Genomic DNA, 26,182 nt, shown 5'->3' on the forward strand with positions numbered 1-26,182 from the left:
TATGAAGCATGTGAAGAATCTAGAAAATATGCCTCATTCACAAGAAAAAAATGAACAGAAACTACCCCGAGGAAGCACTAATACTAGAATTACTAGACAAAAACTTTAAATCAGCTGTCTTAAGTATACTCAAAGAGCTTAGAGGACACCATGGACAAAGAACTAAAGGGATTCAAGATAATAACATCTCAACAAATAGAGAATATCAATAAAGAGATAGAAGTTTTTAAAAGCAAGGAAATAAATTTTGGGGCTGAAGATTACAATAATTGAAATGAAAATTCACTAGGGGAGCTGAACAAAAGATATGAGCAGACAGAAGAATCAGTGAACTTGAAGATAGGTCCACTGAAATTATACAGTTTGAAGAGCACACATTTAAAAGATTGAAGAAAAATGAACAGAGCCCAAGAGATGTGTGGGATACCAACATATGTATCATGGTAAGGAGAGGGAGGAAGGTGCAGAAAACATGTTTAAGAAATAATTGCCAAAACCATTTCAAATTTGACAAGACATGAATATACACATCCAGGAAGCTCAGCTAACACCCAAGAAGGATAAACTCAAAAGACATCCATACAAGACAAGACACATTATAATTAAAATTTCAAAAGCCAGAAATAAAGAAAGAATCTTGGAAGCAGCAAGAGAGAAGCAACTTGTAACATATAAGAGATTTTAAATAAGATGAATTTCTGTTGATTTCTTAGCAGAAACCATGGAGGCTAGAATTCAGTGAAATGACATTTTTTAGGTGATGAAAGACTTGCCAATCAATAATTCTAAATCTGGCAAAACTATCTTTCAGGAATTAAGGAGAAATCATGACATACCCAGATAAACAATAGCTGAGGAGGCTTCATTATTAATAGACCTGCCCTGTAAGAAATGCTAAAAGAAGTCTTCAGGCTCACCACAGATCTATTAAATTTTCTTTTTGACATGGGACCAAAACATATGCATTTTAATTAAACATTTGTAATTTTTCTTACACAGCAAAACCAAAAATCCCACATTGGAAAATCATTTTCTATTCACCAGATTGTTAAAAACTTCAAAAAAAAAAAAAAGTCCTGTGATATCAAGTGCTTGCCAGGATGTAGCACAATAGAAACTCTTAAACACTTGGTGGGTGTGTAAATTGCTACAACCAGTTTGGAAAACAATTTGTCGCTACCCAGTAAAGTTGAAGATGTATGGATCATGTAATAGTTGTACAGACCAAAAACATAAAAACTCTTGTACCTCTGCAGCAGCAGACACATCCAGTAATATTCACAGTGGCCATTTGTAATATAAAAAACTGTAAACAATCCAGGTGTTTATTGATTGATTTTTCTAACACGTGACTTATTTCTGGTCTTTACTAGCTTTGGGGCCATTTGGATCACACGATGTTTTTTCAAGATTTTAGACCATTTCTAAGTGGCAATCCACTGGACCAAGATAATAGAGCCAATGAAAGGGGTCACCAGACTCACACTGACTTCTGGGGAGCAAGGCCTCCACGGTTACCATTGGGTCGGAGATACAGATCTCGAGGAAGTTCTCGTCCTGACAGATCTCCAGCTATTGAAGGGTGAGTTGTTGTTTTTAAAGTTATTTTTAAGGTAGTTTCAGTGAAGGACAAATTGGTGTAATCTAATCTTTATAAGGGTCTCATACTTACTACCTTTGCGGACAAGATGAACGTAAGTAGAAAGGATGAAAGTGAAGCTAAATTGAATGTTAGTACTCACCTGATGATGAACTAGAGAGTGAGAAATGTTATACGTTTCTGATTAACGTTTTTATTAATGTCTTAGATTAATATATAGACGATATGTATCTCAGTCCATTTTGTGTAGCTATAACAGAATGCCTGAGACTGGGTGATTTATAAAGAACAGAGATTCATTTCTTATATTTCTGGAGGCTGGGAAGGCCAAGGTTGAGGGATATACGTCTGGCGAGGGCCTTCTTGCTGTGTCATTCCATGTTTGAAGGCAGAAGGGCAAGAGAGCATGCATGAGCAAGAAAGAAAGGTGCCAGACTCATCCTTTTATTAGGAACTCACTCCACAATAACTAATCCACTTCTGAGATGAAGGCATTTAATCCACTCATGGGAGATTCATCTCTTAAAGTCTCTACCTTTCAACACTGCTCCATTGGGGATTAAGTTTCCAACACATGAATTTTTGAGGAGGGTACATTCAAACTATAGCCGTATATTTATCAAAATTTCAAAAGGGTATCAAATATATTAGGCATTAGGATTAAATATTTCAACAGATTGGAACAGTGGACTTAACATGAAATTGAATCAAGTATCTGCTTTTTGTGAAGAAAGGAAAAAAATGTAATAGGATAAATATGAAGTCTTGTGACTGTAAAAACATTCATGTAATACATGTTTGTTGAGTGTCTTTTTTGTATGGGGCACTGTACTGGACAGTAGGAGCACAATGATGAGTCAAATAGATGGTTTTGCTCATGGATCTCATTTAGTTGGAATAATAAACGTTAATTTTATTAAGTGTACCATATGTAGAGTACTGTGCGTCATGCTTTATCTGCTTTATGTTGTTTAATTTGTGTGAAGTAATAGGTGCTATTGCTGTTTTCATTTTATAAAATAATTAACTGAGTCTCAGAGAAATAAGGTAACAGCCATTGGTGGATCTAAGACTTGAATCTAGGGCTTTATGAATCTAGTGCAGCACTGTCTCATATGGTAGCTGCTAGCCACATGTAGCTATATGTTTACATTTAAGTTAACCAAAAGTTAATAAAACTCAGAATTCAAAGACCTCAATCCCAAATAGCTATATTTTGAGTGCCCATTGGCCACATGTAGCTAATAGTTACCGTATTTGACAGAACATATTATAGAAAATTTCCATTATCTTAGAAAGTTCTGTCGAACAGTGCTGTTCTAGAGCCTACACTCCCCGTCTCCCCCAGCACACACTTTCTAGGCTTTATTAACATTTTACTATACTTGCTTTATTACGTATCTATCCATCTAGCTCTCCATTAGTTCATCTTATGTTTTGTGCATTTCAAAGTTAGTTGCAGACATCGCTTCATGGAACAAATACAGGATATGGGAAATCTGATTTAATGAGATTGTCTAGGACAAAAATCAGTGAAGTCTTACATTGTTTTAATAGCTTATGGCACCCAGAGTTAAAGCTACTATATCCTGTGCCAGTTAAACTGTGTGTAGATTACTTTCCCTTTTCTACCTGTTTTGAGATTTGAGATCCCATTATTGAGTTTCTCACCTACGGTTCGTCTAAACTTTTACCTCCTGTGCATCTTTTTTTTTTTTTCCTCCATTCCACCCACTAAATGGCCAATTTTGGAGAAGTGCTGTGATTCACTTTTCCTTGCTCCTTTACTAGTGGATGGTTCAGTACTGCTTCAGAAAAGTCACATAAATGTTCCCAGTCGTACCCCTGCAGATAGTAAGGTGCATTTAATCTCCACTAGATTTCATGCTTTTGATTAGGCTTTTGTTTTGCATTCCCTCAACAGATATTTTAATTTTCACTAAATTTCATTCTTCAAATTTTCTATCCAATAGCTGATTCTCAGAAGCTGATTTATATTCCCCTTTATGAAAATTGGAGCCTTGGGCATGAACTGCCCAAATCCCTGTGCCCAGCTTCTCTGTATCAACATTCATTTCTCCTTCCAACCTCCTGAGATGAGGTGTCCTTTGTTTTTTTCTTTTCAAGGCAAGCCTATCAGCCCATGTTCTGACCCATTCTCTAGCTGTTTTGTCTGGGATTTTGTATCATCCATCTTCTTCTTCCTGCTTTCTTTCCCAGTTAATGCCCCTTGGCCACTGTTTTACTCTTTAGCTCTGTGTTTTTCAGTCCTGGCTGTACATCATTGTCACTGAGGATATCTTTTGATCTGGTACCTGGACTCCATCCCCAGGGACTGTGATTTTATTAGTCTGGGTGAAACCAGGCATTGGTAATTTTAAAAAGCTCCTAAAGTTATTCTTATTGTAGCCAGAATTGAGAATTACTGTTCCAGTTACTGCCTAGTAATCTTTTTCCTTTCCTGTTCAATCAAATTTCTTAAGAGTTGTTTGTGTTTACTTTTTTATCTTTCATTATTCTTCTACCTGCTGTAGTCTGGCCCTCCTTTCACTAAAATCCCTGGTGACTTTCTATTAATAATTGCAGACCCAGTGGATACTTTAAAATCCTTATTGTATAGGTCTAGTTCACTGAATTCAACCCTTTTAATCTTTTTTCTTCCCCCTTGAAATTACTTTTTTTTCTTCTTCTTCTTTCTTTCTTTATTTTGCAATAGAGTCTTGCTCTGTTGCCCAGGCTGGAGTACAGTGGTGTGATCGTAGCTCACTGAGCCTCAAACTTCTGGGTTCACACAATCCTCCTGCCTTAGCCTCCCAAGTAGCTTGGATTACAGGCATGTACCACCATGCCTGTAATGCTTGGCCAACTTTAAAATTTTTTTTGTAAAGATGAGGTCTCGCTATGTTGCCCAGGCTGGTCTCAAACTTCTGGGAGGATTGCTTGAGTCCAGGAATTTAAGATCACCCTGGGCAACATGGCAAGCCCTCATCTTTACAAAAAATGAAAAATCAGCTGAGCATGGTGGCATGTGCCTGTAGTCCTAGCTACTCCACAGGATGAGTGGGAGGATCGCTTGAGCCTGGGAGGTTGTGGCTGCTCTGAGCAGTGATTGCGCCACTGCACTCCAGCCTGTGCAACAGAAGTGAGTCCTTGTCTTATCTCACAAAAAAAAAAAAAAAGAGGCTCTTCTTGCTCCAAGATTTAAAATTTAATTTTTATATTTTCTTAATGCTTTTTATGGTTATGTTAGAACTCTTTTTGCTTACAAGTGATAGAAATTCAATTTAATATAACTTAAGAAAAAACTTACTGGCGGCCAGGCGCGGTTGCTCATGCCTGTAATCCCAGCACTTTGGGAGGCCGAGGTGGGCAGATCACTTGAGGCCAGTTCAAGACCAGCGTGGCCAACATGGCAAAACCCCATCTCTACTAAAAATTAAAAAAATTTAGCTGGGCATGGTGGCACATGCCTGCAATCCCAGCTACTTGGGAGGCTAAGGCAGGAGAATCGCTTGAACCTGGGAGGTGGAGGTTGTAGTAAGCCGAGATTGCTCCAACCTGGGTGACAGAGCACAACTCTGTCTCAAAAAAACTCAAAAAACTAGAATGTATTGGCTCACATAGCTCAAATGGTTGTTAGCTATATCAGACCCAGCATCTCCCTATTATAACAATTGTATTGTGATGCCCTCTACTATTCTGATTAGAAATTCATTGATAATATAAGCTGTAAAACATAATAAAAACACACACACACACACACACACACACATATATATATAGTTCTCCAATTAATATAAAGGAGAAATAAAAATAATATATGAATATATGTGTTTTAATGTATAAATGTCTAGCCATAACTATTATGGGAGACAAAATGAATAGTTAGGTGCTTGTTTCTGTATATAGAATCATTAAGATGATAGCTACAAATGCAGACAGTCCAAGAGGATTATATTTTACAGTTCATCTGCCACAAGCATTGTTGGTACAATGTTATGACTTTTCAAAATGGTGAAGAACTCTTAGGAAGTTTCTGGGGTTTGTGCAGAAGCATAAACTTCCATCAGCATAAACTTCACAATAGTTACATCCCTGGAAAATTCAGTATATATTAAAACCAAATGGAAAATAATTTGTGTTTATGTGTAGAATGGAGCTGGATTTAGTTTCAGTTAATTATAGGTAGTTTGTCACCAAATGAATGTCCAGGCAGAATGTTCAGAATATGCAGGTTGGCGGACAGTTCTTTATTGGGCCTGGCTGTCCTCCTGTTTATTGCAGGGTAGCTAGCACTCATTTTTCCTGCTTAGTAAATGTGAATGGTACCTACCATTTATTGTGACTAGCAAAACTGCTCCCTTGGATTTCTAAATCACTTCCTAGGAGTGACATTGAGAAGCACTGATGTAAATTAGAAGTCTATAGGTGGATCTAGATGGTCAGTCAATGTGTTATGTTCATCTGTCTATCATTCTTTCTCTCTCAAATCTGCTTTCCTGTGTTATCATGATGGCTCTGTCTTTGTGAAATGAAAGATAACTGGTGGTGGCTCCAAGTTTACAGGAATTATGGAGGATTCCTCCTAGAGGATATGTCCATCTGTCAACTTTTTTTTCTTTTTTTTTGAGACAGCCTTGCTCTGTTGCCCAGGCTGAAGTGCAGTGGTGTGGCCTCAGCTCACTGCAACCTCTGCCTCCCAGATCCAAGCAATTCTTGTGCCTCACCCTCCTGAGTAGCTGGAATTAGAGTCTCATGCCACCATGCCTAGCTATTTTTTTTTTGTATTTTTAAGAGAGATGGGGTTTCACCATGTTGGCCAGGCTGGTCTTGAACTCCTGACCTCAAGTGATCCACCCATGGCCTCCCAAAGTACTGAGATTACAGGCGTACCCATCCATCGACTTTTGTGGAAGGTTTCTGGCCCTGATTGGGCGTTATGCCCAAATCTCTGGTGGGTGGGGAGTATTTTTGTGTATTTTTGAGTTAAAGATCTAATCTCCCTCATATGCGTATCCAGTTATTTACAGCATAATATATAGCATATCTGATTTGAAATGTCACCTTTATTATGTATACATTTTCATACTTACCTTTCTCTTTCTGGATTCTCTGTTATGTGCTGTAGATCTTTATTTTTGTATTCTATTCATGTACCATTCTGGTGTACGTACTACGATTTTATACTGTGATCTGAAAACTGGTAGAGAAGGTCCACCTCATTATTGTTCTTTTCTTAAAAAAAAAAATTCTTAGTTTGTTTGCAAGTTTATTAATGCTTTGCTTGTGTTTACCCTTCCAAATGGATTTTAGATGCAGTTTTTCAATCTCTGCCCCTTTTCCCATCCCATTAGGATTTTGATTGGAAGTGCATTGAATTTATATATTAATTTGGGGACAGTTGGTACTTTGAGTTTTTTTTTCTTTTCTTTTCTTTTTTCAAAAACAGGAACATTTTAATGTTTACAATTTAATAAATCTCTTCATTGCAGACATGTATGGCTGTTTGGTAGTATTCAGAAACATCACAGTAATGGCAGTTTTTTCAGTTGGTGTGTAGTCCTGGATAATTATATATGAAATTGCTGTCAAACCAGTAAGACTGCATTTATACATCCATCATTTTCAGGATTGTTGGTAACCTGGGCATATTTTTCCCAAATAACTTTGCCTCCTTGTGTCACAAGGCCCAATTTGCTCACATTTACCTCGGTGACAGTACCTTTGGTAATAACACCCAAAGTTGTATACAGTGGGGATGAGGGATTCTTCTTTACACCAAATATTGGTAGGCAAAAGGTGGCTTTCAGTTCAGGATGTGTTACATGGGCTTTCTTGAAATGCAAGCCCATTGGCCTGATAAATCTTTCATATTTAGGTGGTTTTCTTGTAAAGCCATCTCCAACAAAGCACACTTTAGTAACCATCCTCTTCCATGCTTTCTTCTTTCTCTTTCCTGTTCGAATAACTTTTAATACTTCTGTTTTTCCCTGGGCACGTACTTTAGGCAGAGGGACTTCCCAATTTCCCGCCTTCTCTTTTCGTTTCTGTTTAATCATACTGGAAAGTACTTTAGCTCGAGATTGTCCCTCTCTGTCCAGCAGATAGGCAGGTACTGCTCCCTGTGGAGTCTTTTCATCATTCTTTTGTTTGGTGTTTCTCTTTTCATGCATCTTGATAGTCTTTTTCATTTGTATTTTTTCAGCATGGTACTGTTTATGGTAAAGCTTAGCCTTCAGACCAGTCATTTTCTTTGCCTTCTTTGAACATTCATGAGCCTCTCGACTTTCCTTCTTTCTCTTTTTCTCATGGTAATCCAAATGGTATCCATAGCTTTTATGGTGTAATTCAATATGTTTGGTCTGTGGCATGGTGATGGCCGCAGAACCGCCAGAAGCAGCCCCTGGGGTGCGAAAACGCTCTCAATTTTCAGGTCTCAAAGACCCACAAGCCCACACCACGCAGGCCGGGACAGGAAAGGCTTTTTTGTTTTTTTGAGACAAAGTCTCGCTCTGTTGCCCAGGCTGGAGTGCAGTGGTGTGATCTCGGCTCAGTGCAACCTCTGCCTCCCAATTCAAGCATTTTTTCCTGCCTCAGCCTCCCAAGTAGCTGGGATTACAGGTGTCCGCCACCACACCTGGCTAATTTTTGTATTTTTGATAGAGACAGGGTTTCGCCGTGTTGACCAAACTGGTCTCGAACTCTTGACCTCAGGTGATCTGCCTGCCTCGGCCTCCCAAAGTGCTGGGTTTACAGGCTTGAGCCACCGTGCCCAGCCTGTACGTTTTAGTAATATTGAAACTTCTCAGACCTATGGCTCATGGTCTCAGTTTATTTGGTTCTTTTTTCTTCTTCCTCTATCTTCCTCTTCCTTCTTCCTTCTTCTTCTTCCTTTCTCCTTCTTCTTCCTCCTGCATTCTTCTTCCTCCTTCCTCTTTCATTCTTCCTCATTCTTCCTCCTCTTCCTTCTTCCTCCTCCTTCCTTTCTTTTTCCTCCTTCCTTTTTCTTCCTCCCTTTTCTTCTTTCTCCTTCCCTCTTCCATCTTCTTCTTCCTTCTCTTTTCTTCCTCTTCCTTCTTTTTCCTTCTTGCTTCTTCTCCCTTCTTTCTTTTTAAAAATAGACTTTTTAAGAGCAGTTTTAGGTTCACAGCCAATTGAGTAGAAGATACAGGGCACTTTTCATCATTCAGTCAAGTTTCATAGTTTGATTTAACTATTTATTTATTTATTTATTTATTTTTGAGACGGAGTCTCGCTCTGTCGCCCAGGCTGGAGTGCAGTGGCTGGATCTCAGCTCACTGCAAGCTCTGCCTTCTGGGTTTATGCCATTCTCCTGCCTCAGCCTCCCGAGTAGCTGGGACTACAGACGCCCGCCACCTCGCCCGGCTAGTTTTTTGTATTTTGTAGTAGAGACGGAGTTTCACCGTGATAGCCAGGATAGTCTTGATCTCCTGACCTCGTGATCTGCCCGTCTCGGCCTCCCAAAGTGCTGGGATTACAGGCTTGAGCCACCGTGCCCGGCTGGTTTAACTTTTTAACTGATTATTGTTGGCAAACTTTTTGTTACCCTTCATCTTGTTACTTAATTGAATTCTCTTATTAATTGTAATAGTTCTTCATTTTATTCTCTTTAGTTTTCTAGTTAGCACTCATATCATCCTCAAATATTGATTGTGTTTCTCTTTCCAATGTTTATACTTCTTATTTTTCTTATCTGTTATATTGACTATATTACCAAAACAAAGTTGTTTAATATAGGCATCATTGTGTTTTTCCTGACTTCAGTGAGAATGAATTAGTGTTTCTTTGTTAAACATGTTTGCTTTTGGTTCCTAATATATGCACTATCACACTAAGAAAGTTTAATTTTATTCATAATTTATTAGGGGCTTTTAATTAAGAATGACTAATGATTTTGTCACATGCCCTTTGCAGTCCTGTCAAAATGACCTTAGAGTTTTTCTCCCTTAAACAGTTAATGCATTTTATTAACAGGTATGTTTTCTAGTGTTTCTATTCAAGCTGCTTTGTCAGGGAGCACTAATCTCTCTTTTTTAGGGGTCGGAGGTTGGGGAAATAGGGTCTCACTTTGTTGCCCAGGCTAGAATGCAGTAGCAAGATCATGTTTCACTACAGCTTCAAACTCGGTGGGCTCAAGCAATCCTCCCATTTCAGCCTACGAACTAGGTAGGACTACAGGCATGTACTACTACACCTGGCTAATTTTTCAATTTTTGGTAGAGACTAAGTTGCTAAGGCTGGAGTCTCTTAATACATTATTGGAGTTGATTTGTTCCTTATCTTTTTTTTTTTTTTAAAGGATCTTTACATTTATTCAAAAGAGGGTGAGTCTCTCTATCAAGTTTTGGTGTCAGGATTATATTAGTTGCGTAAAAAGAACTGGGAAAACTTGCTGTATTCTTATGCTTGGAGATAGTTTAAATAACACAGGAATTACCTATTATTTAAAGGTGTAATACAAGTTACCTGTAATTCCATCTGGACCTGGTATCTTTTGAGAACTAGATCTATTACAGTCTTTTCAGTTACTTCTGGGGTTAATAGTGTAGGGTAGTGTTTTATTTATCTCTGTATTCTCAGCTTCTAGCACAGTATCAGTTTTATAGTGGCTACTAAACGTGTTTGTTTTAAATAAGTGGATAATTGTAATTATGTATCTAAAAAGTATAAAAAAATATAAATTAGTAGTAGTAATAGCTAAGAGTACGTGCCAGAAACTAGTCTAAATGCTTTACAGGTATTCATTTGTTTAATCCTCACTATAACCCTGTGAAGAAGGTATTGTGAATATCTCCATTTTACCAGAGAAACTGAGGCACAGAGAGTTTAGGTAAATTGTCTAAGAGTATAAAGGCAGTTAAATATTGGAGCCAGGATAGTGCAAAAATGAAAGTGTTTATATTTGGTGAGATTTTTAACTGTTATACTGAAGAATTTTAGTATAACTGTTTAGTATAAGTCAAAAATTTAAAATTAAGTAGCCTTCTCACTTATTTTTTAACCAAAGAATTAAGCATTTCCCTAATTTTCTCAGAAACTTTCCTTCCAAGGCACCAGTATATCAGTGAATAGAACTTGAAAATTTTCAATTCAGTTTCTTTTCTGTTTTCTTTCATAGAAGTATAAATAAACACAGTATATCTTTGGGGCCTATTACTATACCTACTTAGCAGGCCTGCCCAGATTGTTCCATATGGTTGTTACTTTACAGTAATTGTCATTATGATGCCACTGTATGTTTTGAAAGTACAATTTCATGTTTTACAAATTTTAAAAAATTGATTAAACTTTAACATGGCTTCTTCCTGATAACAGTTTTGTCCTCTTGCTTTGAGAAGGAACATATGGGCATTCCATTTATGGTTTCCATGGGCTACATCTCAGTTTCCTGTTCATTTTACTGGTTTCACTGTAAACAGAGTACTTTGTATTTAATGGCTGGCTGCGGTGGCTCACATCTATAATCCCAGCACTTTGGGAGGCCGAGGTGGGTGGATCACTTGAGGTCAGGAGTTCCAGACCAGCCTGACCAATATGATGAAATCCCATCTCTACTAAAAATCCAAAAATTAACGAGGCATGGTAGTGGTTGCCTGTTATCCCAGCTACTCAGGAGGCTGAGGCAGGAGAATCACTTGCAGTGAGCCAAGATCGCACCACTGTACTCCAGCCTGGGCAACAGAGCAAGACTCCATTTCAAGAAAAAGAGTACTTTGTATTTAAGAAATCAGGTATCAGAGATTAGCCTTTGTGGGATTATTAGTGTGTTCCTCACACCAACTTAATAAGTTTCCCTGAAATGAGATCCATTTTCTTTGACTTTTTCATTGGCATGAGTAAAAGTTTTTTAGTAACACAAAGACAGGGAAATCTCACATTGTTCATTCATTCTGCAAATATTTATTCAGTGTCCCTAAAGTATGTGCTTTATCCTCTAATCTGCAGCTTTTGAATAATAGTTAATTAGGTCGTGAATAGACTAGCTCATCTTATCTGACTTTAAGTGCATCTGACCTGTGTCAGAAGATTAATTTATACATTTATAACTGAGGGTATTCTGTTTCAGTGACTCCAAAACTCACTTGTTTGTTAGCATACTGTTTGTGAATTTCTCAGATATCAAGAAATCAAAAGCAATCAGATGGTGGTTTGGTACATATAGAATCAGCAAGGAAATTGCATGATCTTTAAGAGAAACTCCATTCAGGTTGTGATAAATGCTAAGGAATTACTCATATTTCACTTCAAATAATTTTTTAGGACAGTAAAGTATTAATGCTTGTTAGGTTTTTTTTCCTTTGTATTGGGTCAACACCAGCACATTCATATTTTCCAGACAAGTAATAGAGATTACCACCCATTAGTCTGCACTTACTACATTAAAACCCATCTTTATTTTATTTTGTTGTTTTTGTTTTGTTTTGTTTTGTTTTTTTGAGAGGGAGTCTCACTCTGTCTCCCAGGTTGCAGTGCAGTGGTATGATCTCAGCTCACTGCAACCTCTGCCTCCCAGATTCAAGCAATTCTCCTGCCTCAGCCTCCCGAGTAGCTGGGACTACAGGCATGAGCCACAATGCTTGGATAATTTTTTTGTATTTTTAGTAAAGACAGGGTTTTGCCATGTTGGCCAGGCTGGTCTCGAAGTCCTGACCTCAAGTGATCCTCCTGCTTCAGCCTTCCAAGGTGTTGGGATTACAGGCATAAGCCACTGCGCCCAGCCCCATTTTTATTTTGTTGTGCTTTACTCTTTTGGTTCTTTGTTACATTTTAGCCTGGTGGTTTAGTCTCCTTCCTGGGTATATAAAGGAAGCCTCTTTGATTTTAGTTAGCAGTAAGCTGTTTCCGATTCGCTTTGTAGGGTACATTACTTCTAAGAAGCTGTCCCACCTAAATAATACGTTCTTTTTAAAATTTATTATTTTTATTTTCGATTCAGGGGGTACATGTACAGATTTGGTTTTAATTTTTTAATTTTTTAAAATTTGCTTTCCTGGTAACTCACAGAACAGCAGGTTTATTACACAGGTATATTGTGTGATGCTGGGGTTTGGGCTTATAATGATCCCATGATCTAAGCAGTGAACATAGTACCTATAGGTAGTTTCTCAACCTTTGCCCTTCTCCCTCCCTCTCCCATTTTGTGATCTCCAGTGTTTATTATTCCTTACTTTGTGTCCCTGTGTACCCAATGTTTAGTTCCCATGTATAAGTAAGAACATGTGGTATTTCTGTTTTCTGCATTAACTTGCTTATTAGGCTACTGACCTCCAACTATATCCATGTTGCTGCAAAGTACATGATTTTGTTCTTTTTTATGGCTGTGTAAAGAATATGTTTTAAGATTTCCTACCTAGAGAATATGTGCTTCTGAAGTTAACCCTAGGTTCTTGGACCATGGTTTTCTGACCACTATCACATCTCAGATTTTGAGAACTGACTTTTTTTGGTTGTTAACTTTTTTTTTTCTTATTAAAAAAAAATTTTTTTTTTGGTATGGAATAAAAAGACAACCTTATCCAGAAATAGCCATAGTTACACCTTGATGTATAATCTTGTAGACCTTTTTAAATACATATATATGATAATTACATCTATATAATTGAAATTAAATTGATTATACTACACATATTTTATAAGATTTTTTAACTTAATAGATTGTATATATCTTTCAAGATACATTTGATTGGGGCCTATATTAGTCTGTTTTCACAAGGCTGATAAAGACATGCCTGAGACTGGGAAGAAAAAGAGGTTTATTTGGACTTCACAGTTTCACATGGCTGAGAAGGCCTCAGAATCATGGTGGGAGGCTAAAGGCACTTCTAACATGGCGGCAACCTAACCATGTCATTCAGCCCCTGGCCCCTCCAAATCTCATATCCTCACATTTCAAAACCAGTCATGCATTCCCATAAGTCCCCCCAAGTCTTAATTAATTTAGGTATTAATGCAAAAGTCCAAAGTCAAAAGTCTCATCTGAGATAAAGCAAGTCCCTTCCGCCTGTGAGCCTATAAAATCAAAAGCAAGCTAGTTACTTCCTAGATACAGTGAGGTACAGGTATTTGGTAAATATAGCCATTCCAAGTGGGAGAAATTGGCTAAAACAAAGGGGTTACAGGCTCCATGCATGTCTGAAACCCAGCGGGGCAAATTTTGAAGCTCCAAAATCATCTTTGAGTCCAAGTCTCACATCCAGGTCATGCTGAGGCAAAAGGTGGGTTCTCGTGGTCTTGGGCAGCTCTACCCCTGTGACTTTGCGGGATACAACCTCCCTCCTTGCTGCTTTTCACTGTCTGGTGTTGAGCGTCTGTGGCTCATGGTGCAAGCTGTCGGTGGGTCTACCATTCTGGGATCTGGAAGATGGTGGCCCTCTTCTCACAGCTCCTCTATGCAGTTCCCTAGTAGGGACTCTGTGTGGGGGCTCCCACGCCACATTTTCCTTCCGCACTGCCCTAGCAGAGGTTCTCCATGAGGGCCCCGCCCCTGCAGCAAACTTTTGCCTGGGCATCCAGGTGTTTCCATACATCTTCTGAAATCTAGGTGGAGGTTCCTAAACCTCAATTCTTGTCTTCAGTGCACTCGCAGGCTCAACACCACAGGGAAGCTGCCAAGGCTTTGGGCTTGCACCCTCTGAAGCCACAACCCAAGCTCTATGTTGGCCCCTTTCAGCCATGGCTGGAGCAACTGAGACACAGGGCATCAAGTCCCTAGGCTGCACATAGCACGGGGACCCTGGGCCCAGCCCATGAAACCACTTTTTCCTCCCGGGCCTCTGGGCCTGTGATGGGAGGGGCTGCCGTGAAGGTCTCTGACAGGGCCTGGAGACATTTTCCCTGTGGTCCTGGGTATTAACATTAGGCGCCTTGCTACTTATGCAAATTTCTGCAGCTGGCTTCAATTTCCCCTTAAAAAATGGGTTTTCCTTTTCTATCACATAGGGATCAAATTTTCCAAATTTTTATGCTCTGCTTCCCTTATAAAACTGGTTAACAGCACCCAAGTTACCTCTTGAATGCTTTACTGCTAGAAATTTCTTCTGCCAGATATCCTAAATCATCTCTCTCAAGTTCAAAGTTCCACAAATCTGTCGGGCAGGGGCAAAATGCTGCCAGTCTCTTCGCTAAAACATACCAAGAGTCACCTTTGCTCCAGTTCCCAACAAGTTCCTTATCTCCATTCTGAGACCACCTCAGCCTGGACCTTATTGTCCACATCACTATTAGCATTTTGGGCAAAGCCATTGAGCAAGTCTCTAGGAAGTTCCAGACTTTCCCACATTTTCCTGTCTTCTTCTGAGCCCTCCAAACTGTTCCAACCTCTGCCTGTTACCCAGTTCCAAAGTCACTTCTACATTTTTGGGTATCTTTTAGCAATGCCCCACTCCTGGCACCAATTTACTATATTGATCCTTTTTCATGCTGCTGATAAAGACATACCCAAGACTGGGAAGAAAAAGCTTTAATTGGACTTACAGTTCCACATGGCTGGGAAGACCTCAGAATCATGGTGGGAGATGAAAGGGACTTCTTACATGGTGGCGGCAAGAGAAATGAGGAAGAAGCAAAAGCAGAAACCCCTGATAAACCCATCAGATCTCATGAGACTTATTCACTATCATGAGAATAGCATGGGAAAGATCAGCCTCCATGATTCAATTACCTCCCCCTGGGTCTCTCCCACAGCATGTAGGAATTCTGGGAGATACAATTCAAGTTGAGATTTGGGTGGAGACACAGCCAAACCATATCAGAGCCCATCTAGGGGAGGTTTCTTAATTAATTAATTTTTTCCTGGGCTCAAGTGATCCTCCCATCTCAGCTTCCTAAGCGTCTGGGACCACAGGTGTGCAGCACTAGGCCCATCTCTAATTTTAACATTTTTTTTGTAGAGATGGGGTCTCCTTATGTTGTCCAGGCTGGTCTTGTATTCCCATCTTGGCCTCCCAATGTGCTGGGATTACGGGTGTGAGCCAGTTTGCCTGGCCCCATAAGAGGTCTCTTAATTTATTCAACAGACATTGTGTATTACTATGTGCCAGATGTTGGGCATACAGTAGTCAATAAATAGTCAAGAATGACTGCCTTTGTGGAGCTTAAGTGCTAATGGGGAGAGACAGACAATCAAAATAAACAGAATGTTAAGCAGTAGTAAGTGCTATGGTGGAAGAAAAGCAGGGATGGGAGATAGGGAATATGGTGGAAGTGAAGTTTTAAAAAGAGCATGATCAGCAAAAGTCTTATTGAGAAAGTATCTGAATAGACACCAAGGAAGTGTAGGGATGTACAAACAAGGAGAGACCAATGTAGGGCAGAGAAGGTGAGGGGAATGGTAGGAGAAATTGATGGGAGTAGGAATGGGGAGGTGGGTATTAGATTATATGAAGCCTGGTTGGCAATTATAAGAGCTTCTATTCCAGTGGAGAATTTAGGTGTCATTTATATCTTGAAATGATTGCTGTAACTGCTGTGCTGAAAATAAAATGGGGGGCTGCAAGGTGTGCGGGGCAAAGACACAGCAGAGAAACTATTTAAGAGGCTATTGCGTTCATATAAGCTAGAGATATCAGTGGTTTGGGTGAGAGTAGTGAAAAATGGTTTGGTTTCAGATGGAGTTTGGCAATATTCATGATAGGATTTACTGACAGATTGGATATGGGGTGTAACAGAAAGAAGAGTTATGACATCAAGGTTTTTGGCCTGAAAACAAGAAAAATGGAGCCACCATCTGCTGACATGGGGAACATTAGGAGGAGTAAGTTTGGAGGAAAATATTTAACAGTTAATTCAGTTTGGGACATAGTAAGTTTGAGGTGCTTATTACACAAGTGGAAATATTGAGTAGGCAGAGGTCTTGGCTGGAGATAAAATTTGGAAGTTGTGGCCTATATATGGTATTTAAAATTATAAAGCTGGATAAAATGGTCAAAGAAGTCAAGATAGGAGATAGTAGAGCTCAGAGAATGGAGGCCTGGGCCTTCCAAACTTAGAAGTTTGGAAGATAATAAGCAAAGGAAACTAGCCTGGGAAGTACGAGGAAAACCTAGAGAGAGTACAGCTCTGGAAACTATGTGAAGACTCTTACCTGGTTTTAGTATGTGACTTCCCTTCCAGACCCAGTGGGTTGATTTTTCTCTTCTGTAAGTTTCTAAAATTAAATGTATACACTATCTTTCTTCCCTCCACATCTTCCCAGACATTTAGCTTTAACAAGAAAAGATTTTTTTTTTTTAATAAACAAAATTCATTGTAAATACTCTATGAACTATTGTTCTCCGAGCAACAGCTCATATGCATTGGGGCCACCCTGAGCAGTCTCTGTTAACTGCTGCAAAAATATGGGACTAACATCTGACTTCCAGAGAGTAAGAAGCCAAGAAAGAGGAATCATCGGCTCATCAGCTGCTAGTGAATTGTTCCTCGTAATTCCAAGCGTTCCTGTAGGATTGACTTTTAACAGCTTCAAGAACTAGGCTATCTCTCACACTTGATTATTACCATTTACTTATTGATCAGTTTAAGCATGTGATAATTTGCCCTTCTTGTCACTGGTAAATAGGTGGGTATATATTAGTTACCTATTGCTGTGTAACACATTACCCCAGAATTTAACAGCTTATGACAATATTTATTATCTCACTATTTTTGAGGGTCAGGAATTTGGGAGCAGTTTAGCTAGGTGGTTCTGGTGAAGGGCTTCATGAGGTTATAATCAACATGTCAGCTGTGGCTGCAGTCATCCGAACACTTAACTGGACCTGGAAGATCCACTTCCAAGATGGCTCACTCACATGACTGTTGGCAGGAGGCCTTAGTTCCTCACCATCTGGGCCTCTCCATAGGGCTCCTTGAATGTCCCTATTACTTGGCAGCTAGCTTCTCTTGGAGTTATTGATCCAAGAGAATGATAGAGGAAGAAGGAAAAAAAACCCATAATGCCTTTTTATATCCTAATTTTGGAAGTCAAACACTGTCATTTCTGCTGCATTTTGTCTGTAAGAGGTGAATCAGTAAGTCTAGCCCACATTCAAGGAGAAGAGAATTAGCTCCACCTCTAAAGAATTCATGGATGTATTTTAAAATCACCAGTTTGCCCTCTAGCCACAAATTATTTACACTTCTTCCTCCCAAGAGCTATCAAAAAAGTTTCCTTCTGTAGCATCAGCTTGAAATACAGGTAGCTGTCCTTTAACTAGGTCCAAGTGTGAGTGTGGCTTCTTGGGTGTAGTTCCTCAGGCACAGTTCCTTTTGCTATGAAGACCTGTAAACTAAAGAGACAAGTTATCTACCTATCACACACCCAACATGCAGTGATGTGGACAGGCAGTGATTCTGAACAGGTATAAAGATTTCCTCTTCCAAAAGGGAAAAATGACGGCACAAAGAAATTGCTGGTTCATAGCAATTCCGATAGTTGTCTAGACAAATGTCAGAAGTTCCTTGACTAGGACTTCTGCTTCTACCCGGGAGTTCTTCTCTGTGACTCTGGAATCCACCTTGTTAGTCATCCTTTCTTTTCCATTAAAAATAGTTCATATTTGTAGCTGCATAGCTTTCTTAGCATGCTTCTTGCCGGTAGAAATTTGAGGGCCCAGAGACCTGTTTTCATTTTGTACTGTCTTTCCACCTTTCAGTTTAAGCTGTCAGTGTTTCTTTTTAAAACTTCGAGTATCCTGGGAACCTCACTGGGATTCATGCCATTAGGCAAAAGCCACGTCCACCAATCTCTTCTAATTAGGCTTTTTCCACCTTGGGTTTCTGCTGGGATTGCTGAGGGATACCACTTGTAGTGGGTAGAATTGTGTCCCGCAAAAAGCTGTATTCAAGTCCTAACCCTGATAAGGTCACTGTGAATATGACCTTATTTGGAAATAAGGTCTTTACAGATGTAGTCAAGTTATAATAAGATCACACTGGATCAGGAAGGGCCTTAATCCAACGGTTGATAGTCTTATAAGGAGAGAAATTTGCTGGGTGCGGTGGCTTACTCCTGTAATCTCAGCACTTTGGGAGGCCGAGGTGGGAGGATCACCTGAGGTCAGGAGTTCGAGACCAGCCTGGCCAATGTGGTAAAACCCCATGTCTACTAAAAATACAAAAATTAGCCAGGTGTGGTGGCCCATGCCTGTAATCCCAGCTACTCAGGAGGCTGAGGCATGAGAATCGCTTAAACCTTGAGGCAGAGGTTGCAGTGAGCCAAGATCGCACCTACTGCACTACAGCCTGGGCGAGAGTGAGACTCTGCCTCAAAAAAAAAAAAAAAAAGAGGAAGCTAGAAATTTGGACATGAACACAGAAGACAAAGAGAAGAAAGCCGTGTGATAACAGAGGCAGAGACTGGGGGGACATAACGTCTACAAATCAAGGAATGGCAGAGATTTCTGCCAACCATCACCAGAAGCCGGGAAAGAGTCATGGAAATAATCTCCCTGAGAACTTTCTGAAAGAACTAACCCTACTGACACCCTCCAAATCAGTGAGCAAATAAATTCCTTTTGTTTTAAGCTACCCAGTTTGTGGTGGTTTGTTATAGCAGTAACACCCTTAAACTTCTTAGTCCAATTTTCTGACTGAATGATTCTTTAGGTACTATTTTAGATCTTTCTGAGGTTGTGGGGTTTTTTTTTTTTTGAGGCAGAGTCGTACTCTGTCACCCAGACTGGAGTGCAGTGGTGCAATCTCAGCCCACTGCAACATCTGCCTCGGGGTTCAAGTGATTCTCATGTTTCGGCCTCCTGAGTAGCTGGCATTAGAGGTGTGCGCCACCATGCCCAGCTAATTTTTGTATTTTTAGTAGAGATGGGTTTCTCCATGTTGGCCAGGCTGGTCTCAAATTCCTGGCCTCAAGTGATCCTCTTGCCTTGATCTCCCAAAGTGCTGGGATTGTAGGTGTGAGCCACTGCGCCCAGCCCTTTCTGAGGTCTTAACAAAGAATTGTTGTAGTCTGATCTTTGGCTTCATTTGAAATCAGTCTTTTGGCAGTGTCTTGGATTTAATCTTTGTTTGAAATCCATTTCTTAATTTTAGTGTCATTTACTAATCTGGAGATGCTGGAAATTCTCAGAATTACATAATTCTGTCCTTTTTGTTTAACTGACTGTCCTTCCTTTAATTTATCCCTCTTTTGCACGTTATGCACATGTACCCTAGAACTTAAAGTATAATAAAAAAATAAATAAATAATAATAATAATAATAAAATAAGCAACAAGAAGCCAGGAGGTACTTTCAAAAGTAGAAATCTCTTTAGCTAGATTATCAACCAGTTTGTGGACCGCAACATCTACTTTCCATGTTATGGTAAGGCAACAGCTTTGCCAGTATATAACAAGGATCCTTTTCCCTCCAGTTTCTAATAAGATTTTTTTGCCTTTTCTTAATCTCTCACCTTTAACTTCCTCAAAGGCCATAGTGCTTCTGTTTTTTTTCAAGGCTCTTCAAACTTCACTGATGCTCTCCTCAAAGTCCTTTTAACTTCTGCCCCACTGCTGGTTCCAAAGATACTCTTACGTTTTAGGTCTTTATTATGTTAGCACGTGTATCCAGATATCAAAATTTGTATGTTACCTATTGCCATATAACAAATTATCTCAGAGTTTAGTGGCTTAAAACAAACAAATATTTATTATCTCACAGATTCACTGGGTCAGGAACAGGTTCAGTTGGGAGTAGCGTCGCTGAGTGATTCTGGCCCAGGATTTCATGAGCTTACAGTCAAGACGTTGGCCACTGCTGCAGTATAGGGGTGACTAGGCTTTACACATATTCTGGCAGGTTTGTTCTGGCTGGTGGCAGGAGTACTCAGTTCCTCATCACATGGACCTTTCTATAGGACTGCTTGATATGGCACTCTCCCAGAGAAAGTGATTGATCCAACAGAAGTACAAGGAGGAAGCACTACGCGCTCCCCCCCCCACCTTTTTTTCTTGAGGCAAAGTCTCACTGTGTCACGCATGCTAGAATGCAATGGCATGATCTTGGCTCAGTGCAACCTCCACCTCCCATGTTCAAGTGATTCTCCTGCCTCATCCTCCTGAGTAGCTGAGACTATAGGCATGTGCCGCTATGCCTAGCTAATTTTTGTATTTTTAGTGGAGATGGAGTCATGTTGGCCAGGCTGGTCTCGAACTCCTGACCTCAAGTGATCCACCCACCTCGAAGTGCTGGGATTACAGGCATGAGCCACCACACCTGGCCATTTCTCCCGCTTTGTTACCTTGTCTTGGAAGTCACAGGTGATCAATTCTGCCATATTCTATTGTTAAGTGAGTCACTAAGTCCAGCCCACACTGAAGGGAAGATTATCAAATAATTTTTGGATATATTTTTAAAACAACACGAAGCATTCTTTAAAAAAGCCAATGAATTCATAGAAGCAGAGAGTAGAAAGGTAGTTACCAGGAGCTGTGGGGCAGAGGGGGTGGATTAGAAAGATGTTGAAGGATACAAAATTTCAGTTAAAAGTTCAAGAGATATGTTGTACAACATGGTGGCTGTAGTTAATAACAATGTTTTCAGCCAGGTGCAATGGCTCATGCCTATAATCCCAGCACTTAGGGAGGCCAAGGCAGGCAGATTACTTGACAGCCCGGCTAATATGGTGAAACCCCATCTCTACTAAAAATACAAGAATTCGCTGGGCATGGTGGTGTGCATCTGTAATCCCAGCTACTTGGGAGGCTGAAGCACAAGAATTGCTTGAACCTGGGGGACAGAGTTTGCAGTGAGCTGAGATGGTGCCACTGTACTCCAGCCTGGGTGACAGAGCAAGACTTCATCTCAAAAAAAAAACAAAAAAACAAAAAACAGTGTTTTGTACATTTGGAAATTGCTAAGAGAGTAGATTTTAAGTGTTATTGTTGTAAATAAGTTTGTGAGGTAATGCATATGTTGATAGTTTGATGTAGTCATTCCACAATGCTTACATATTTCAAAATATGTTCTATACCATAATATATATAATTTTTATCAGTTAAAAATAAATAATGAAAAATAATACAAAAAGGCAAGCAAACAAACGGAATAGTGCAGTTAGCTGCTGTTGAACTTTAGTAGCAGGGAAAGTCTAATGTTGGCTACTGCCATTGTTACATTAATTGGCCTAATAAGTAAAGTGGGAACCAGGGACTTAAAATTGCGTATCATTGCTGGTCTCAGTGGCTCACACCTGTAATCCTAGCAGTTTGGGAGGCCGAGGTCAGGAGTTCAAGATCAACTTTGTCAACATGGTAAAACCCTGTCTCTACTAAATCTACTAAATATACAAAAAATTAGCCGGGTGTGGTGGCAGGTGCCTGTAATCCCAGCTGCTCGGGAGGCTAAGGCAGGAGAATTGCCTGAACCCGGGAGGCAGAGGTTGCAGTGAGCCGAGATCACGTCATTGCACTCCATCCTGGACGGCAGAGCGAGACTCTGTCTCAAAAAAGAAAAAAAAATTACATATCATCCAGAACACAGAAGATCTAGGGGAACAATTTCTTCAGATTTTTCTTTTGCTGAGGCATCACTCCAATATCTCTTTGGGTAGCAAAGACTCATTCGTATAAAGAACTGTGTACCTGTGCCATCTTAAGTATTCAGAGAGACAAATGCTAAGCATGTGTGTGTTTATATGTATTTGTGTTATAATCATCTGAAACAACCTTAAAATAGAATTATTGCTTGAACTGTTATTTTGAAGGACCCATTAAATGATATCTTATTCAGAAACCCAATGTGTACAACATACAAAAATGGAACTACCCTTGTTAAAGGGAGGTGGGTCCAGAATTCCACTGGCTCGGCATCCCTTTTAACCCTTCCTTATGTTGGTGTCAGATATACAAGGAACATAGTTTGAAAAACTATACCATACCATCAGATCCCTTTCCAGCTTAATTCAGAAAAATCTATTAATCTATAAGATAGCAGAGTTCAGGAAGATAGCCATAATAGCAAAATAGCACACCGCCGTGTGGCAGGCTGATTTCTGATGCTGTCTCTTGTGTAATAGCCAATGAAAAACCATTTTGGTTTAGGGAAGTAGTTGGTAATTAGGCAGCCATGGATATCTGTAGAGTACTTTCATTAGTCTGTTGTCTTACCTAATCTTTTTTTCTCTAACAGAATACTACAACACATCTTTGCAGGATTCTTTGCAAATTCTGCCATTCCTGGATCTCCACACCCTTTTTCCTGGTAGGTAACTAATTGCTTTCTATCTTATTCTATTGGAGTGACATCATTTTAGGTGCTGTCATTTCTGTGCAGTAGAGAAAAAGAGCTACATAGGCCAGGCATGGTGGCTCACGCCCATAATCGCATTCCAGCACTTTGGGAGGCTGAGGCTGGCAGATCACGAGGTCAGGAGATCGAGACCATCCTGGCTAACATGGTGAAACCCCATCTCTACCAAAAATACAAAAAATTAGCCAGGCGTGGTGGCACGCACCTGTAGTCCAGTTACTTGGAGGCTGAGGCAGGAGAATCACTTGAACCTGGGAGACGGAGGTTGCAGTGAGCTGAGATCGCGCCACTGTACTCCAGCCTGGGCAACAGAACGAGACTCCATCTCAAAAAAACAAAACAAAACAAAAAAACTGCATAGGTGAGTATGTAGATGTAACTGGAGGCTGCTAGACTGCCATTATCTGCTAAGCCCAAACTTAATCAGAACTTTTATTTTTTTATTATTCAGGCTCAGGAAGGCTGTTCTGTTCCCCCAGAATGTTTTGGTTGCTAGAAATGTCTTGATCCCTTTTATATTCAGGTCTGAGAGTTGTGTTGATGCAGGGAATGAGATGGTCCCTGCCAGGCTTGGTATCTGATTTGTGGGTTCCCCAGTAGACTACACAGGAATATTTACCTTAAGAATTTCTGAAGTTGAAAACATTATGCTGAACTTTATTTTTTTCAAAGCAAGAGGATTTGTCAGAAGAAACAATAGGCTGTAATTCAGTATCAGAGTGACACTTATGTATGATAGGGAATAAAGATGGAATTTCTTCTTGTCAGAGAAATTATTTGCCGCTTCTGACTGTGGCCCAGAAGGTTTCTTTGCTCAAAGGAACCTCAGTCCCTTTAGGACCTCTGTCATCCACTAGTCTGGACCTCTGCTGGTAGTGTACCAGGAGCTCTGCGGGGGGAAAAAAAAGGTGTTGCCAAGTCCCTTTTGTAATTGCTCTAAGTTGTGATTCAGAGAGACTGCTATGGCTGCTTCTCTACTTGAAAGCTCCTTATTGTCCAGAACTGTGGGGGCGGCCTCTTATAATGAGGGATGTTTGCTGTAGATTTTGACCAGTCATGAAGGGAAAACTCTCCTTAAAAAGCAGCTCCATCTGTGTTTAATATAAGTGGGCACAGAAAAGACAAATTTTTGAAACCAACAGGCAATGAGTCACTCTTTTTGTTCTGGCATGTCATGTGGTACTTTAGGTAGCTTCACATTTTATGTTCTAGTTAAGTAAAATTCCTAGAGAATGAGATACTATCTCTGGATAGTTTGTTTGATCTTGAAAATATACAGAATTCTTTGCCTCTTGATCCTTGAGGACTAGTGACTTTCCAGCTCTGAGAGAGAACAGGATCCCTCTGCCACTTTTTTTCTGTGGTGTAAGGCAGAGCCTGGTCACTCCATCTAATGCTGTCTGTCTCATCTCATGTATAGGAGCGGGATGCTGCACTCCAACCCTGGGGACTATGCCTGGGGTCAGACAGGGCTTGATGCCATTGTAACCCAGGTGAGGAGCTGCCTTTTGAGGGTGTCTGTTCAGTGTGTCTCATGGTTCCATAGGCTTCCTGCTTTCCTTCTGCTACTTTCTGAAATGGCAGTCACTCTGCTTTCTCTAATATTTTGAGCTTTGGGGTTTCCATTTTACTAAAGGGATGAATGATTTATGGGGTAAGCTCAGCATCCATGCACTTCCTAGGTCCGAGGGAATTTCTAGAAGATGGTTTCATCTCCATAGGAAGAAAAGACTTCTATAAAAAATAGTATTTTGTATTTTTGGTCTTTCTTGTTCAGTCCAATAAGGATTCTGTTGACAAGTATTTCACAAAAAAAAGGATTTCCTCACATGTTGAAGCAGGGATTTCTGCTAGATGGAGCAAAGTAGGGGAAGGAAGCAGAGAAAAAGGTATTCCCATGCCATGTATAATTGCTTCCACTTGTTTATGTTCATTTTAATTTGATTGGTTTTTCATTTCCCTTGTGGATTTCTGAGACTAGAAAGCATGTCCTTTATATTCAGTCTTCTTATAGGCAGTAATTTACCTATTTCTTGGCTTACATTATGCTGCTTTTCATATTCTCGCTTTTTTCTTATTCCAGCAGAATGAAGCTTTTGGACCAGTTACATATTAACTTTTTATTAAGCTGTAGTTTTATTCATGACATCACAACCCTTTTGCTGCCCCTGAAGTTGCTTTATACCCAGAGGTGGGCCTTGCAATCATGGGTTTGTCTGTAGGCTTATGCAATGTCACTCTGAAATTGTAAAGCAATTATGAGTGTTCTGGCAGCAGGAAAGGGGAAACCCAAGCCTCTCAGAGCCTAGCAGAAGTAAGAGTAACTAACATACCTAATGTCTGCGCTGTTGGTTCTCAGCTGGAGCAGCTCCCTCTCCAAGTATATTGAGATGTCTGCCACTTCATCTTTTTCTTTCTCTTTTTTTGTAGCTTTTAGGACAACTGGAAAACACAGGCCCTCCCCCAGCTGACAAGGAAAAGATCACATCTCTTCCAACAGTGACAGTAACTCAGGAACAAGTTGGTAGGTTCATTTTTATACTTATTCTGTCATCTTCTGATCTCTGTTCAAAATCCCAGTATCTTCTGACAAGTGAAAAGTTTAAAAAGCGAACAAAATAAAAAAACAAAAAAGATAAATAAGAAAAAAAATCCCAATACCTTCCTATATTAAGGACCTTTAAGTGAAGCTATGGCCCTCTAAAATTCTTACCTGGGTGCCAAATCTGGAAAGTTCTACCCCTTTATTAGGTTAGTCAGTAGGTGTTTCCTAAGCAATTATGTCTCTTTTTTAGGTGCCATTGGGAATAAAGAGGTACAAAGATAGATAAGACTTGATTCTTAAGTTGAAGAAAAACTCATCAAATGATTAAAAACTGTGTTGGACACATGATACATTGGGGAAAGGAGAAGAGAAAAAAATAGGAGACTGGAAATTTGTTTCAGATCTACTTTGTGTCAGGTACAGTTAGGTATATTAGTCATAGATATTACTTTATTTGTAAGCACTGGAGGAATTTAGTGACAAGGGACAACATTCTGGACTGGGAGTTTCTGTTCCCATCAGTTCGGGTTTAGAGTTAGAGATTTCAAAGACAAGGTGGGCCATCTTAGGTCATTCTATTTAAGGAAAAGTATGAACTAATATACATGGTGTGTGAGTCAGGTAAAGTGGTCTTTAGGGAAGATTAGTCTAGGGGCAGTGTGTAGCACATTGGAAGCGAGATAGCACAAACAGGGATTTTGGAGTCTGTCGCAGCAGTCCAGGTGAGGTTCAGGTGATGGTGACAATACTAACAGAAAGGAAAGGGTAGATTCAGAAGATCATTTTGGAGAAAGG

General features: G+C 39.8%; 1 protein-coding gene and 1 pseudogene across 4 annotated transcripts in view; one reads left to right on the top strand and one right to left on the bottom strand.

Annotated features, from left to right (window-relative positions):
• Positions 1-26,182, top strand: part of RNF115 (ring finger protein 115) — a 79,420-nt gene that overhangs the window by 49,894 nt on the left and 3,344 nt on the right. For all 3 annotated transcript variants that reach the window (XM_023198651.3, XM_023198650.2, XM_023198649.2), the window contains 4 exons: positions 1,374-1,582; positions 22,723-22,794; positions 24,263-24,335; positions 25,273-25,366. In XM_023198651.3, the coding sequence (XP_023054419.1) occupies positions 1,374-1,582; positions 22,723-22,794; positions 24,263-24,335; positions 25,273-25,366 (448 nt within the window). The remainder of the gene's footprint in view (positions 1-1,373; positions 1,583-22,722; positions 22,795-24,262; positions 24,336-25,272; positions 25,367-26,182) is intronic.
• Positions 7,053-8,082, bottom strand: LOC111531399 (annotated as a pseudogene). The gene has a single exon (XR_002728277.1). The product of XR_002728277.1 is annotated as a ribosome biogenesis protein NSA2 homolog pseudogene (transcript).

Source organism: Piliocolobus tephrosceles, chromosome 1, assembly GCF_002776525.5.
Source record: "Piliocolobus tephrosceles isolate RC106 chromosome 1, ASM277652v3, whole genome shotgun sequence".
Lineage (NCBI taxonomy): Eukaryota > Metazoa > Chordata > Mammalia > Primates > Cercopithecidae > Piliocolobus > Piliocolobus tephrosceles.